The 15,865-nt window shown below is 35.8% G+C and overlaps 1 protein-coding gene and 1 long non-coding RNA gene across 2 annotated transcripts; one reads left to right on the top strand and one right to left on the bottom strand.

The window, feature by feature from the left end:
- The first annotated feature begins 14 nt into the window (after positions 1–14).
- Positions 15–14,341, top strand: LOC134802937 (uncharacterized). Its single transcript, XM_063775668.1, has 4 exons — positions 15–185; positions 505–712; positions 13,425–13,488; positions 13,645–14,341. Exons 1-4 carry the CDS (start codon positions 91–93, stop codon positions 14,289–14,291), a joined length of 1,014 nt encoding a protein of 337 aa, XP_063631738.1. The 5' UTR covers positions 15–90; the 3' UTR covers positions 14,292–14,341.
- LOC134802983 (uncharacterized) lies at positions 4,754–5,553 on the bottom strand. The gene is made up of 2 exons (XR_010145917.1): positions 5,367–5,553; positions 4,754–4,944 (listed from the first exon to the last, which is right to left on the bottom strand). It is a non-coding gene; the product is annotated as an uncharacterized LOC134802983 (long non-coding RNA).
- Positions 14,342–15,865: the final 1,524 nt, after the last annotated feature.

Genomic DNA, 15,865 nt, shown 5'->3' with positions numbered 1-15,865 from the left:
GCTGCATACTTCGCCAATATTAGTAGCTCGGTATTACTTACAGGGCTAGCGTGTCTTACCTACTTGAAATGTTTTAATTTTACAATTAAAATGGTGCGTACGACATGTGCTGTGCGAGAATGCAAGTCGTCGGCTTATACGAATAAAAAACTACGATTTCATCAATTTCCACACTCAATAGAAAGGTAACTAATAATATGGCGAATATTATTTTATAGTGCTAAATTTAGGTAAGTATAAAAGAAAGATGCCCGCAATTTGCGAACTTCGATTTTCGCGGTTATAGCCCACAGTTTCTTTTTAGGGTTCCAACGACGCGTTAAGTATCCCGGCATTTTGCCACGGCTCTTGGGAGCCTGGGGTCCGCTTGACACTAATCCCAAGAATTGACGTAGGCACTAGTTTTTACGAAAGCGACTTCCATCTGACCTTCCAACCCAGAGGGGAAACTAGGCCTTATTGGCATAATTATATTTATGATTGCTGTATTTACCTACCTTTCAGATGCAAATTGTGGGTGCAAGCTTGCAGCAGACCAGATTTAGTTGGAAGAACTTTCGAGAGTCTGAAGAATACATACATTTGCAGTTTGCATTTCGAAAAGCGTATGTACGGCAGGAAATCACTAAAGAAAACGGCTACACCTACTTTACTTTTGCCCAGTGAAGACTCGATCCATACACAGACTGTTAAAGTCAACATTTTAGATTATGTAAGTAATTTGGGGTTCCCGCGACACACGTCTTTTTAGGGTTTCGTAGTCACCTATAGAAACCCTTATTTTCGCCATGTCTGTCTGTCCGAGGCTTTGCTCCGAGATCGTTAGTGCTAGAAAGCTGCAATTTGGCATGGATACATAAATTATGCATTGCGACAAAGGGGTCATCCATTAATTACGTCACACGAATTTCTAGGTTTTTTTACCCCTCCCCCCCTCCTTGTCACACTTGGTCACATTTGGCAAACCCCTCCCCCCTGGTGTGACGTCACATATATTTCCTCAACGAAATCGGCAAATATTTATTTAAAATTTTATCGAAATATTTTTGATAAAAGAATTATTAGTAATTTTATAACCCAAAACTGATTAAGAAATAAAATTAAACGAATAAAAACGATTATCGTTTCAAAAACTTTTTATTTAACTGTATAGCGAATAAAATAATTACAAGAAATTTTCGATTACTGATGAACTTAAAGAGACATCACAAATTTGTGACTCCCCCCTCCCCCTAGTCACAACATGTCACATTTTCTTGACCCCCTTCTTCCCCCTAAACGTGTGATGTAATTAATGGATGACCCCAAAATAAAAAAAAGCTAAATAATAAATACCATAAAAAAATGGGGTGAGGAGGGATTTCCTACTATAAGGTGAGTTCTGATAATTGTTGGATCGACACTTTGGGATTATGAACATAATAGCTTGATTCGATATTAGACTATATAATTTACGTAGCAGTAGCCTGTAAAGACCAACTTACCCCTCTGTCATCCCTTCTCACCCCATTCATAATCCAACTACCCTCGTAATCCCTACTCACCCCATTTTACGGTTAACTACGAAACCTCGAAACCCTACACTGAGCATGGCCCGACATGCTCTTGGCCGATTATTTATATAAAACTAGATGAAAACCCGGCTTCGCTCGGGTAAAATAAATAATAATAATAGATACTCATTTTGAATTGAGTAATTATTTACTTTTAGACTTCAAACCTTCATCATGGCGGTTACATACCTATCTCATCTCAGAAAACTTTAAATCCGTAACATACAGTTATAACTCTAAGAACTTACTATTTCGATATATCTAAAAACAAATATGTAATTAAAAAACCTAACCTAACCCACTTTTCTGGTAACAGTTCGGTTCTGTAAGGGTCGCAGTTCTAACCTAACCTAACCCACTTCTGGTTGCAGTTTGGTTCTATAAGGATTACAGCTCTAACCTGACCCACTGTTCTGATCGCAGATCGGTTCTGTAAAAGCCGCATTTATAACCTAACCCACTTTCCAATCTCAAAAGAGGGAACCCTTTTGTACCTACCCTTCATGGCACTAAAATAAAAGTACATATGGAAATTATGACTACGATTTCATTCTTTAATATTAAAGCCTGTCCGTTAAATATTAAATTCGATTACAAAAAAAAATAAACAAAAACTGGATAAGTGCGAGTCGGACTCGCCCACCGAGGAGGGTTCCGTACTTTTTAGTATACGGCAACAGAAATACATCATCTGTGAAAATTTCAACAGTCTAGCTATCACGGTTCATAAGATACAGCCTGGTGACAGACAGACAGATGGACAGTGGAGTAAACTGAAATAAAGGTTCCGTCACACAGGCGCGTTTTCCAGGCGGGGCGTGAGCGTTTTATATGAAAAAGCGGCGCGCCCCGCTCATGCGCCGCCCGCAAAACGCGCCTGTGTGACGGAGCCTTAAATGTCATATACTAAGAAAACCGGCTAAGTGCGAGTCGGACTCGCGCACGAAGGGTTCCATACTTTTTAGTATTTGTTCTTATAGCGGCAACAGAAATACATCATCTGTGAAAATTTCAACTGCCTAGCTACCTATCACGGTTCATGGGATACAGCCTGGTGACAGACAGACAGACGGACAGTGAAGTAAACTGAATAAATGTCATATACCTACTAAGAAAAACCGGCCAAGTGCGAGTCGGACTCGCGCACGCAAGGTTCCGTACCATTACGCACAAAACGGCAGAAAAATCACGTTTATTGCATGAGAGCCCCACTTTATATATTTTATTCTGTTTTTAGTATTTGTTGTTATAGCGGCAACAGAAATACAATATCTGTGGCAATTTCAACCGTCTAGCTATCACGTTTCATGAGATACAACCTGATGACATACAGACGGACAGAGGAGTCTTAGTAATAGGGTCCCGTTTTTACCCTTCGGGTATGGAACCCTAATAAGAGTGTATAGATTTGTAACCCGTCAGCAATGTAAGTCCCTTGGAGATGCAGAGATCTAGTCTAAAGTCCCACTTACCATTGGCACTAACAGCTTTGTATGCTTGTTTGCCACCAACATGGCATTTTAAAACATATGAATAAAAACTTACTCATTTCATTTGTCATATCCAGTCTAGCATTGGCCCCGGTTAAATATTTATTTAATTTTTTTTTAGTATTTGTTGTTATAGCGGCAACATAAATACATCATTTGTGAAAATTTCTACTGTCTAGTTATCACGGTTCATGAGATCATGGTGACAGACAGACGGATGGACAGATGGACAGCGGAGCCTTAGTAATAGGGTCCCGTTATTACCCTTTGGGTATGGAACCCTAAAAAGTGATCATGGCCTCCAGTGCCCCAGGCTGGAATCGAACCAGCATCCCCTGCTATAGCAGCAGGTGCCTGTGCCATTCGGCCACCGGGCCCCAGCGGCATAGGTCGAATTTTTCGAAGTATATGCACTACTAACTGCACCTCTAGCACAACTGGCCGCGACAGGCGCGAGAAGAGACAGATCGGCGCGACTTGGCGGCTTGTCGCGTGTTGGCAGCACAACTCACGCGCGAGAGCCGCGACAATCTCGCGATCAGGTGTCACTGTCAGAAAATGACAACGATCGCGACTTTGAACTAAAATCCGTAGCACAACTGCCTATTTTGAGACAAAATATTCTCTCGGCTTTATGTCAATCCGCGAGTTGAAGTCTACGCGACTTTATAACGCGACTCGCTCTCGCGGGTGGTTTGCTTGTACTTTTTTAACTGAACTCATGATAATTATAACTTAAAAACAAGTTTCATATATTATGTAATAATATAATTTGTATAATTACTTATTGCCCTAAGGGATAAGGAAGTATGGAATAATCACTAAATGCGCTTTACGCACTCTTATATCGATTATACACGGTGATACCTACAAGTACCACAACACACCCATCATGTTTACAACTTTAATTTCAAACAGCTAGCTTGTAGGTACTCAATTAAGTAAATAGGTACATATTTAGGATTTTTTAAATTTCAATTCAGGTTCGTAAGTTTGTAAAAGTAATCCTAAGACTTCCTTACACAAAACTTTCATCAACCTAACAACGGAGCCCGCTTGCTTGTAAATAAACGAAGCCGATGAGGTGGGTAGGTACAAATGTTCAAAACAAACTATCCAACTTATTAAGTAAGCCATAGTCTTAGTAGTAGTATTTAGGATCACGGTTAGATGTCTAATTTCAACAATCTCTTACTATTCAGGTACCGTTTGGAACCTTCCTCGACTTCAACAAAATATACCTACATGTGGCCTGTGCCCGCTGCATCGTACTGTAACAGAATGATGTAATACGTGGCTGTAACAGGATCATGTCCGGCTCAAAATCATGCTTTGTATGAAATATTATCAGTCATCACCCACTAAACCATTCCGTCCCCTGCCAACACCATACCGTGACGTGACTGGACCGACCCGACCAACAATATTTTGAAGGAGTCGTTACGCTCATGTCATAGTCTGCGTAGCATAGGTACGGTTATCATATGGTCTACCATATTGAAACTCCTCTAGATCATACCCGCGTTCTAGATGTTTCACTTCATCTTTGACAGGGCCTGATACAATCATGCTATGATACGTTGCTGTCAGCATTAGGTATGAAGTGGGCCTTGGGGAGCTAATCATGGCTTCTAGGAGTTGTAGGTACCTACCTACTTTATGTTTGTTTAATTTCAGGTAAAAAATACAGGAGTGAAAAAAAAAGCAATATTTAAATTAATAGTATATTGCTTTGCCTTATATATTCTTGCAATATTCGACTTCTTATTATTAAACCTAATATATTATTAACATCTAGAACCACAATAGAGAAATTGTAAGAATCTTCTTTATTACCCTTGAAAAGTATTTTCTCTCTTCCTTTTTATTCGACATGCGGCGTAGGACAATTAAATATCACCCTGGAAAGAAAATTGGTTTGTAAACAAAAAAATAAAATATGGTCTTGACTTCATCGAGGACTATGAAATAAGCTTTTCATATCAATTTGTCAAATCATAAACAGTTACACAGTACACACACATGCCATCCATTATTGGCACAATATTTGCTTATGAAAGCAGAAAAATATAAATGATCGTATTAGATTCATAATTGTTACATATTTGCTGTAACTTATTTTTAAAATGTGTTTTTCAATTAAAAGACACATCAAGATTGTTTACCTTATTTCTAATGCTAAAAAAAAATGAACTATAGATAGGTACGCCATAACCATTATGGTTATTATAATAGTTCACTTCCTCGGTGGTGTTCTTAAAGCTAAAGCGCTTCTCACATCTTAGTGACTTTAGAAACGGACAGCTCCGCGTTTGAAACCTACAAGCTTGCCTAGTGTGTTTCTTTTCCTGACTCTCCACTTCGGGTCCCGTTGGCACATTCCTGTTAACAATATTTTCCTTTGGGTGCTGGGATATCAATCGTGTCTAGGATAATGCTGGACTTATTCTGAAAAAAAAAACACAATTTACAACAGGAATATGAGAACCAAACCAATAATAGCAATTCCATTAATTATAGTTATTTACAAAAATATTTTATTTAAAATGTTTATTAAACAGAAATTAATAAACTATATATTATATATTTTAAGGAATATTATCAAAATTTAGTATATAAGGCTCTATTACTTACATTTTTTCATATTTTTTCTCGTAATTAAATGTTGACAAAATTTGAAAGTTCCTTGACTTTGACAGGAAAAACTTAACCATCGACAATAAACTAGATTTTTTACCACCAAAGAACGAATGAAATAGCGCAACCCTGTTTCCGATTCAGTGTTGTCACATGTAAATAGCATTTATGTTTAGACTTTGATTCCATTGGGGAACACTGATGAGTCGCGCCGCGACTTTGAGTTCTCTACGCGGCTGTTGCAGTCGCGGGTACAAGTTGTGCTACGGAAATCGACAGATTTGACAGCCGCGGGAATGTCGACTCGAGTCGCGGTCTAAGTCGCGGATGCAAGATGTGCTAGAGGTGCTGAAGGCTTATGGTGCCCCCTGGCCATCCCTGAGCCTAAATTAAATATTTTCTGAAAATAATTTGTTTTGTGTTAATAGGACAGTGAAGTCTTAGTCCCGTCCCATTGCCCTCCCCGTCCCGTCTCCCGGGGGGTCCCGTATTTACCTTTTGTGTACAGAACTCTAAAAATCAACCTTGTTTACTATGTACTAAGCTTCACTATGACTCTGAAATTTTAGCAGTATATTGTTTTAGTTGTCACCTGACTATTTATTAAAGTCAAACTCTGAAGTTGTTATTTACACTTTTATTTGAATAAGCATAAAATATATCTTATTATTGTAAGATTCATTAAAATTACTAATTATTAGAAACAGATTTAATGAAGTAAAGAGTTGAATAATCATTGGTAATCTATAATTTAATAAATTTAAAAATAACGTGATTGATAGTTGACCTTTGTAAATAGAAGGTAGTTGGAAAGAATAAAAGACGACTGGCATGGCGGTTAACGGGCATTCGGTTACGGGCAGAGGTGAAGAGAGGACGATTGTGAAGTAAAGTGATTGGAGATTGAACTGTAACGGAATATTGTGATCAGGAAATATATTGCTGTTATGGAAGAAGGAATTTTTATTACAGATCAGAAGTGGTAAGTACCTACAAGTCAGTATGTATTATATAGCGGGGTTAAGTGTTTTCGAAATTATAAACTACTCAGACTGTAAATAAGTAGGAATGATACTTTTACTGGTAGTTACCGACCCGCCGACCTAGCCGGAGTTACAATCGTTGTCGCTTCGACAACGAAAAGCATTATGTATCTATATCACTCTTCCATATTAGCGCGACAGTGACAGTTGCGTTCCGATCGCTACGGAGCGAAAGCGATTGGCATCTTGGCTACGCGGCCCGTTTCGTATTCCGGATCCCGTTTCGAATATCGGATCCATCTCGCGTTCCTGGATTTGGGTCCGTGCCGGATACTGGAACCGTGCCGGATGCATACCTGATTTGTGCCGGATGAGTTCCGGATCCATGCCGGATTCGTACCGGATCCGTCCAGGACTGGTGCCGGATCCGTGCCGGATTGGTACCGGATCTGTGCCGGATTAATACCGCATGTATATCATTTACCGGATTCGTGCCGGATCTGAACCGGACGCGTGCCGGATTGGTATCGGATCAGTGCCGGATCCCAAATTTGTACTAGATTCCGTTTCTGTACCAGTTTTAGAATTCTCTCGTTTCGAAAAGCCTGTGTTCCGGATCCGTACCGGGATACGGATCTGTTTTGGATTTAAGATCTGTTTTAAACGTCCCGCATTCTACCCCGGAAGCAGTAACGTAAATTAAATAAATAAATAAAACAGTTGAATTTAGCTTAATAAGAACAATTTATATTTGTCTACTATTAACAATCCAAAGATTTAGAACTCTTCCATTGCTGGTGTTGTTTTCGAGTTCCAGACTATGGACCATGAGGAAAAAAACAACCAGGCGGCGCTTGAAAACTCCTGAGCGTGACCGAAAATCGAAATCTGATGATGGACAAGAACGTCGAAGCCGAAGTTGCAACTGCCGCCAGTCCCCGAGGAACAACAGACGGAGTCGCAACCGGCGAAGCCGCAGCAGCGGCAGACACGGCCGAGGCAATGAGAGGTGGCTTCGAAGATCAACACGGAAGGACAACACGGCCAGGATCGCTTTCACGTGGAAGCCGCACAGGACAGGAACGGATGGCTTGTATATCTTTGTCGTCTTCAGTTGTAGATTTTAATAGATGTCGTTTATTGCTTAAACTGCGAATATTTTGGTACAGTACCTTAAAGTTATTTCTATTGACGAAAGTTGTCTCGAGGTACGGGTTCACAGATTATGGGGGTGGAATCGTTGTCCAGGCAATGCTGTGGTGTCCTGTAGTTCGCTCAAGTTAGTTGTATGGGGCTCGTTAGCCTAATTTATAAGGTTTGATCTTGGTTGTTTCCTCTTTTGGCAAAATGTGACGTTAACGCTGGTAAAGGAAAGACTAAGTTACGTTTCTTCAGTATTTGTTCATAATTTAGTATATATAAAAAAAAAAAAAAAACAATAACGATCGATGCGCTATACGCTATACACCTTTATTTTGACACATTTAGAGACCACGAGGCGGAAGCAGCTGTTTTATACACGCACACATATATATCTCGTTTAGTCTGCGTTTAGAGTTACAAATTGTATTGAAGCCTGTTCGTCACCAAAGCTAGACCGCTTTCTGTGAAGGCGCTTACTGCATCCCAGGAAGCACCGTGAAATAGTATTGCCGTGTCATCTGCGTAGCACAACGTCTGCATTGGTCAGATCCAAGAAAGTCAAGTCGCTAATGTAGATTAGAAACAAAGTTAATCCAAGTATATGTAAAGTTGTTTGGTTAAAATTACCGACTTGTTCTTTAACCCTAACACAAGTGTGCGGCCTAACAGGACAGTTCCGCGTATCCGGGAAATCTACAATTTTCTAATTATTATTAGAATAATAAGAGAAACTGACGGGAATTTTTTCTCAATCTTATAATGTTGGCGGGATCATTTTGGCTGGTGTTGATTGAACAACCAAGGTTGGGCCTACACTAGTAAAGTATTCATTATAACCGTGTATTGATTCGCTTTCAGTATCCTTGGTTTTAAGAAGTTCGTTGCATTTTAAATATTTTAGCTTGGTTATTGTAGCAAGCAAAGCTCTGCTGATTGCTGTTGATCAATTCGTCAATTGTGGTTGGTGCAACTGACGCTTTAAGTGGCAAGTAATATAACGATATGATGATAATATGTACATATGATGATAAGTATAATATTATCGAATTATAAAATTGCTGGATTATTTTAATTAATGAGTTACGGATTAATGAGTTACGGATTGATGAGTTACGGATTAATGAGTTACGTATTAATGAGTTGAATTATTGGATTATTGAGTTGAATTATTGGATTATTGAGTTGAGTTTTTGGATTATTGAGTTGAGTTTATTGGATTATTGAGTTGAGTTTATTGGATTATTGAGTTGAGTTTATTGGATTATTGAGTTGAGTTTATTGGATTATTGAGATGAGTTTATTGGATTATTGAGTAGAGTATTGGATTATTGAGTAGAGTTTATTGGATTATTGAGTTGATTTATTGGATTATTGAGTTGAATTATTAGATTAATGAGTTGAATTATTGGATTATTGAGTTGAATTATTGGATTATTGAGTTGAGTTTTTGGATTATTGAGTTGAGTTTATTGGATTATTGAGTTGAGTTTATTGGATTATTGAGTTGAGTTTATTGGATTATTGAGTTGAGTTTATTGGATTATTGAGATGAGTTTATTGGATTATTGAGTAGAGTATTGGATTATTGAGTAGAGTTTATTGGATTATTGAGTTGATTTATTGGATTATTGAGTTGAATTATTAGATTAATGAGTTGAATTATTGGATTATTGAGTTGAATTATTGGATTATTGAGTTGAGTTTTTGGATTATTGAGTTGAGTTTATTGGATTATTGAGTTGAGTTTATTGGATTATTGAGTTGAGTTTATTGGATTATTGAGTTGAGTTTATTGGATTATTGAGATGAGTTTATTGTATTATTGATATGAGTTTATTTAATTATTGAGTAGAGTATTGGATTATTGAGTGGAGTTTATTGGATTATTGAGTTGAGTTATTGGATTATTGAGTTGAGTTATTGGATTATTGAGTTGAGTTATTGGATTATTGAGTTGAGTTATTGGATTATTGAGTTGAGTTATTGGATTATTGAGTTGAGTTATTGGATTATTGAGTTGAGTTATTGGATTATTGAGTTGAGTTATTGGATTAATTATTTGAGTTATTGGATTATTGAGTTGAGTTATTGGATTATTGAGTTATTGGATTATTGAGTTTAGTTATTGGATTATTGAGTTATTGGATTATTGAGTTTAGTTATTGGATTATTGGATTATTTAGTTATTGGATTATTGGATTATTGGGTTATTTGATTATTGGGTTATTGGATTATTGGGTTATTGGACTATTGGGTTATGGATTATTGGATTATTGGGTTATTGGATTATTGGATTATAGCATTATTGAATTATTGGATTATTGGATTATTGGATTATTGGATTATTGGAATATTGGAATATTGGATTATTGGATTATTGGATTATTGGATTATTGGATTATTGGATTATTGGATTATTGGATTATTGGATTATTAAATTATTGGATTATTAAATTATTGGATTATTAAATTATTGGATTATTAAATTATTGGATTATTAAATTATTGGATTATTAAATTATTGAATTATTAAATTATTGAATTATTAAATTATTGGATTATTAAATTATTGGATTATTCAATTATTGGATTATTAAATTATTGGATTATTCAATTATTGGATTATTAAATTATTAGATTATTAAATTATTAGATTATTAAATTATTGGATTATTAAATTATTGGATTATTAAATTATTGGATTATTAAATTATTGGATTATTAAATTATTGGATTATTAAATTATTTGATTATTAAATTATTTGATTATTAAATTATTGGATTATTAAATTATTGGATTATTAAATTATTGGATTATTAAATTATTGGATTATTAAATTATTGGATTATTAAATTATTGGATTATTAAATTATTGGATTATTAAATTATTGGATTATTAAATTATTGGATTATTAAATTATTGGATTATTAAATTATTGGATTATTGGATTATTGGATTATTGGATTATTAAATTATTGGATTTTTAATTTTTGGATTATTAAATTATTGGATTATTGGATGAAAAAAAAAAGACGGAAATAAAGAATGTTATATTGTGATGAGACACGTTTGTGTCATGAGAGTGATTCAGTAAGTAGCACATTAAAAAAAATAAAAATGGAATCAAAAAACAAGAGATATAATGTGCTACACGTAAAATTTGATTAAAAAAATGGTATGTTGTGAGACACGTTTGTGTCATGAGTGATTAAAAAAAAAAAAAAAACAAATGGAATCAAAAAAAAAGACGAGAAATAATGAGTAAAAAAAAAACATAGCAATCGAATATGTTAAGTAATGTACTTTATATGTATTGATGCATAAAAATAATTGTATATTGTTGTATAATTATTGAATAGAAACTTAAAAGATATAGATTAATTCAATAAATAATAAGAAAAATGTATATAGACAGACAAAGAAATTGTATTAAATGGGTAATGAAGGATTAATAATTTTCTTACTGAATGCCCGATGATTTGACATGCCGAGTGTAAGATTAGATGACAGACGCGATTAGTATGACTGTGCATGAGGACATGCACAATGTCAGGATGGGCGAGTGTAAGATTCATTAAAATTACTAATTATTAGAAACAGATTTAATGAAGTAAAGAGTTGAATAATCATTGGTAATCTATAATTTAATAAATTTAAAAATAACGTGATTGATAGTTGACCTTTGTAAATAGAAGGTAGTTGGAAAGAATAAAAGACGACTGGCATGGCGGTTAACGGGCATTCGGTTACGGGCAGAGGTGAAGAGAGGACGATTGTGAAGTAAAGTGATTGGAGATTGAACTGTAACGGAATATTGTGATCAGGAAATATATTGCTGTTATGGAAGAAGGAATTTTTATTACATTATATATACTATCTATGTATATATCTTATTATCTTTTAACCTTATATTCAACTTACATTGTCTCCGGAGATCACTTATTAATAAATTAGCTTCATTCAATTCACTTTCCGATTCACTGATACGCCTCAAGTTTGATTCTTTGAAGCTAGTCTAAAGCACACATATCAAATATGTCCACCATACACTGTAGTTGTTCACACTGTTTTACACTGTCCATATAATCAGAGTGGAGTCAGCCGGTTCTTTAACTCAAGACTTTCTTTGAATTACTTTTGTGACTTCTTCTCACTTCACTTTCATCTCGCTCACTTATTAGTTTGTCATGCAAACTCCTTCAAGGTTGCTTTCCGTCCAGGTGGCTAGCAGTGCCATGTTTGAAGCCTTTCTGAAATTAAATACAACTTAGTAGACATATTCAATATAAAATGTTTGTCCGGTCTGGCCTAGTGCGTGGTGACCTTGCCTATGAAGCCAATGGTCTTGGGTTTGAATCATGGTAAGTGCATTTAATTATATGATGAGCCCAGATATTTGTTCCCGAGTCATGGATGTTTTCTATGTATTTAAGTAGGTACTTCCAAAGAGACTGAGATTTGTGTAAGAATGTCCCTATAATATTTATTTTTATTTATTTGTCAAATATATTTAAAGTGTTGACACTACATACATAATACTGATTATAAGGTAATGTATGTAGGTGTAAACTATCTCATACGTTAAGTAAAGAGAAATTGGACGTTGCTCACGACGCTATAAGTTATGAACTTTGTAACATGTAATGCTAATGTGTCTCACATATGCAATACAATGAGAACTATTGTCTTATAAACTAACAAAATAATAAAACAAATACTTACTCGCCCAGGTTAAATCCAAATTTTAACATCCGTTAAACTTGTAACTTCGGTTTCTACAAAGGCTGGTAAGTACAAAACGTAATGTAAATCACTGTTTATCGTTATTTATACAATTTTTACACTTCAAACTACACATTTCAGGGTGATTTCAGGCCTAACTGATTTTATTTAGTTTAGATTTCAACACTCAATTATTCAACACAATGTAATGACGTTGACGTGACAGAAGACCGTTCGAAAACTCAAATTCCTCTTTAGAGCGCTTCAATGTCAGAATAAATGGGATGGGTGCAAGATGAGATTGACGCCAATTTCTTTTCGGTCGATTTGATCACCCCGTCGACGCCTTTTTAGGCGTAATTAGAAAGAATGACAGAGATAATTTGCGAACTTCGGTGTTCGCGGTTACAATCCAGCTAACTAACATGCAACATATTCTGAACGCATCCATAGCTGTCAAATCTCAACCAACAAATTGAGCCTTTAGCATTGATTGTCGAAATTTTTTCACTTTTAAATGCAAAATACGCGACAATACGAATTTTGCGGATACATGTTCTCGATTCAAAAGTGATATTTTTTCAAGCTCTTTCGATTGAGCATAATTTAATTTGTTTCTACCGTCAAAGCCGCTCGCGTTTATATATAAGGATATGCTATAGGAGGATTAGGAGGAAAACGAGCAGACGTATCGCCTGATGGTAAGCAATTACCCCCGCCCATGGACACCACAGCAACACCGAGGTTGTAAATGCGCTGCCGGCCTTTGAGATGGGAATACGCTCTTTTCGCTTTTGAAGGTCGCTCGTTTGCTGACTATCACATAAAAAAAGAAAAAAAAAACGACTAAGAAGATTCGATTATTATGTATCCTTTGTCTCTCTTTATTTACAGGCGAACGAGCCGAACGCGCAACCTTTGCCTGGCCCGAGTAGAATTCCAACTACGCAAACCTCAGGTATGTTTCAATTAAAACGCAGATTAACCAATCAATATAAGGGGGTATATCCTTTCGTGGGACAAGGCAACTTTTGGGTAGCGGAATCAGAGAAATTAGGTACTCAAAAAGAATAAAACTTTAATACACTTATTGATAAATAACATATTTTTCCAGATAACAACGAGCAATGTCGCTTCTGCGGCGACTTAACCAAATGCGTCCCCGTTTCCAACAAGCCATATATCTCCAACAACACCACACTGGCCTTCAACGACGTCGCCGTACAACTAGACTTCAGCGACGGAACATTACCTAAGGCCGTCTGTCAAGCCTGCGACGCGATACTAACAGAGATGTACGATTTCGTGAAAGTCGTCAAAGCGGCTCAGGAATCCCTGATCCATGTTGCAAAACCAAGACAAGTTTATGTTGAAATAGATCCTAGAAGAGATTATGAAACATTAGTTGTTAAAACTGAATATGATGATGATGAAAAAGATGAAATTGATGAAAGTAAAGATGGAATAGTTTCGTTGACAATTGGTGAAACTATATTTATCAAAGAAGAGGTAAATCGAAAAAGGAAAAGTAAAACAGCTGGTCCTAAAAAGCAGAAGAAAGCTAAAGTGACTGAAGTTAAAGTTAAAAGTGAGAATGAAGATAAGTTGATAATGGATATAAAAGAAGAAGTGATAGAGAGAGATACAAATGATCTTGAAAGTGATACAGGAACGGATGTTAAACCTAGTGAAGTGGAACTTGCAAAGAGTGCTTTAGTTTTTGGAATGAGAAGTGATGGTAGTGGATATGGATATAGTTAGGGAAAAAGATAGTGTTTTTTTTTAAACAATATCTATAGGTACATATGTATATTAGAAATACCTAATAGAGATTGTGTAAATTAATATGAATGAACTGAGATGAGAAAAGCGAAAATATTAAAACTGAATAATAAAATTGTATTTTATTTATACCTATTGTTAACAAACAAGCTCTTATTGCCAAATAAAACGCACATACTCGTACATACATGCATATACATTAATGTATATGGAACCTAAAAACATTACTCTCCTTTTTTGGGCACTGGGCAGTTGTGTAAAAGTCTGTGACAACCCTACTGTGTTCTTGTGCACTGAGAAAAAAAACTAACAAAAACACACTTAGAATTACAAAAATAAAACTTAATCCGGGGACAAGGAGAGTCAACTAATAGGAACAAATTGACTTTTGCAATTTCCATTTAGTAGGAAATACAACTTCTATATTTGTAATTTGAAGTATGCTAGAGTAATTTCAGAAATTTGGTTTTGTTATTCCGAGAGGTGCTTTAGCAATATCGGAGGTGATGACGTCATGGGTGAAAACTAACCGTTTTGTAATTCTAAGCGTGCTTTAGCAATATCGGAGACGATGACGTCATAGGTTTTACTAAACTGTACTGCGATTCCAAGCTAGCTGTTGTTATTCTAGAGATAATGACGTCACAGGCAAAAACTAAACTGTTTGCAATTCCTCCGCCCCTAGCAAACGGGCGCCGCGAGAGCATGTCGCGCGCGTGGTAGCTACCCGTCTCTATTTCTGTCTGTATGAATAAAAAAGCGTTTGGTAGTATATCTCTGTACTAAAGAGGCACTATAAAAGCCTGTCGAGATATTCTACCCATTTCTTTCTTATTCATACAGTCAGAAAGAGACTAGTATTTATTACGCGCGCAACATGCTCTCGCGGCGCACCTGTGCTAGGGAGATTGGAATTGCAAACAGTTTAGATTTACCTATGATGTCATTATCACTAGAATAACAACAGCTAGCTCGAAGTTGCAGAACAATATATTCCTGTAGACACCAACTACACAGTAGGTCGCGGGTTAATATGTCCATGGCCCACAATATATCCTAAATTTATTATTTAATAACTTAAGTATGTTTTAAACAAAGAAGACACGAGACACGCCCGCCCGACATCCGACACAATACCTACTAACTCTAACCAAATGAACGTAGCAAGTAGTAAATTTTACTAAAATCACTAACATTCGTTTCGCTGTGTTGGTATTACAAAACTCGTTTAGTGATTGGTACAACAATGAACATAAACACAACAAGCCTATCTACTAAATACCAGTAAACTTTGTAATGTCGCTATAGTAACAACTGAATTGTTATTTTAAATGGGGTAATGTTATTCCCGCGAACTCGATTTTTAGATATTACAAAACTATGTAAGTGAGACATTTACTAAAATCATAACTTGAAATCACAGATGCTTTTTTCCAAAAATCACAAACTTTACTAGTAAAAATCGGAGAATTTTACTAGTAATAAAAATGGATTGTAACAAATACTGAACTTTGTTTAATGCTCCATTTACTAAAGTCTGTTTGCTGAAATTA

Source organism: Cydia splendana, chromosome 25, assembly GCF_910591565.1.
Source record: "Cydia splendana chromosome 25, ilCydSple1.2, whole genome shotgun sequence".
Lineage (NCBI taxonomy): Eukaryota > Metazoa > Arthropoda > Insecta > Lepidoptera > Tortricidae > Cydia > Cydia splendana.
This window is presented reverse-complemented; position numbering and strand designations above follow the sequence as displayed.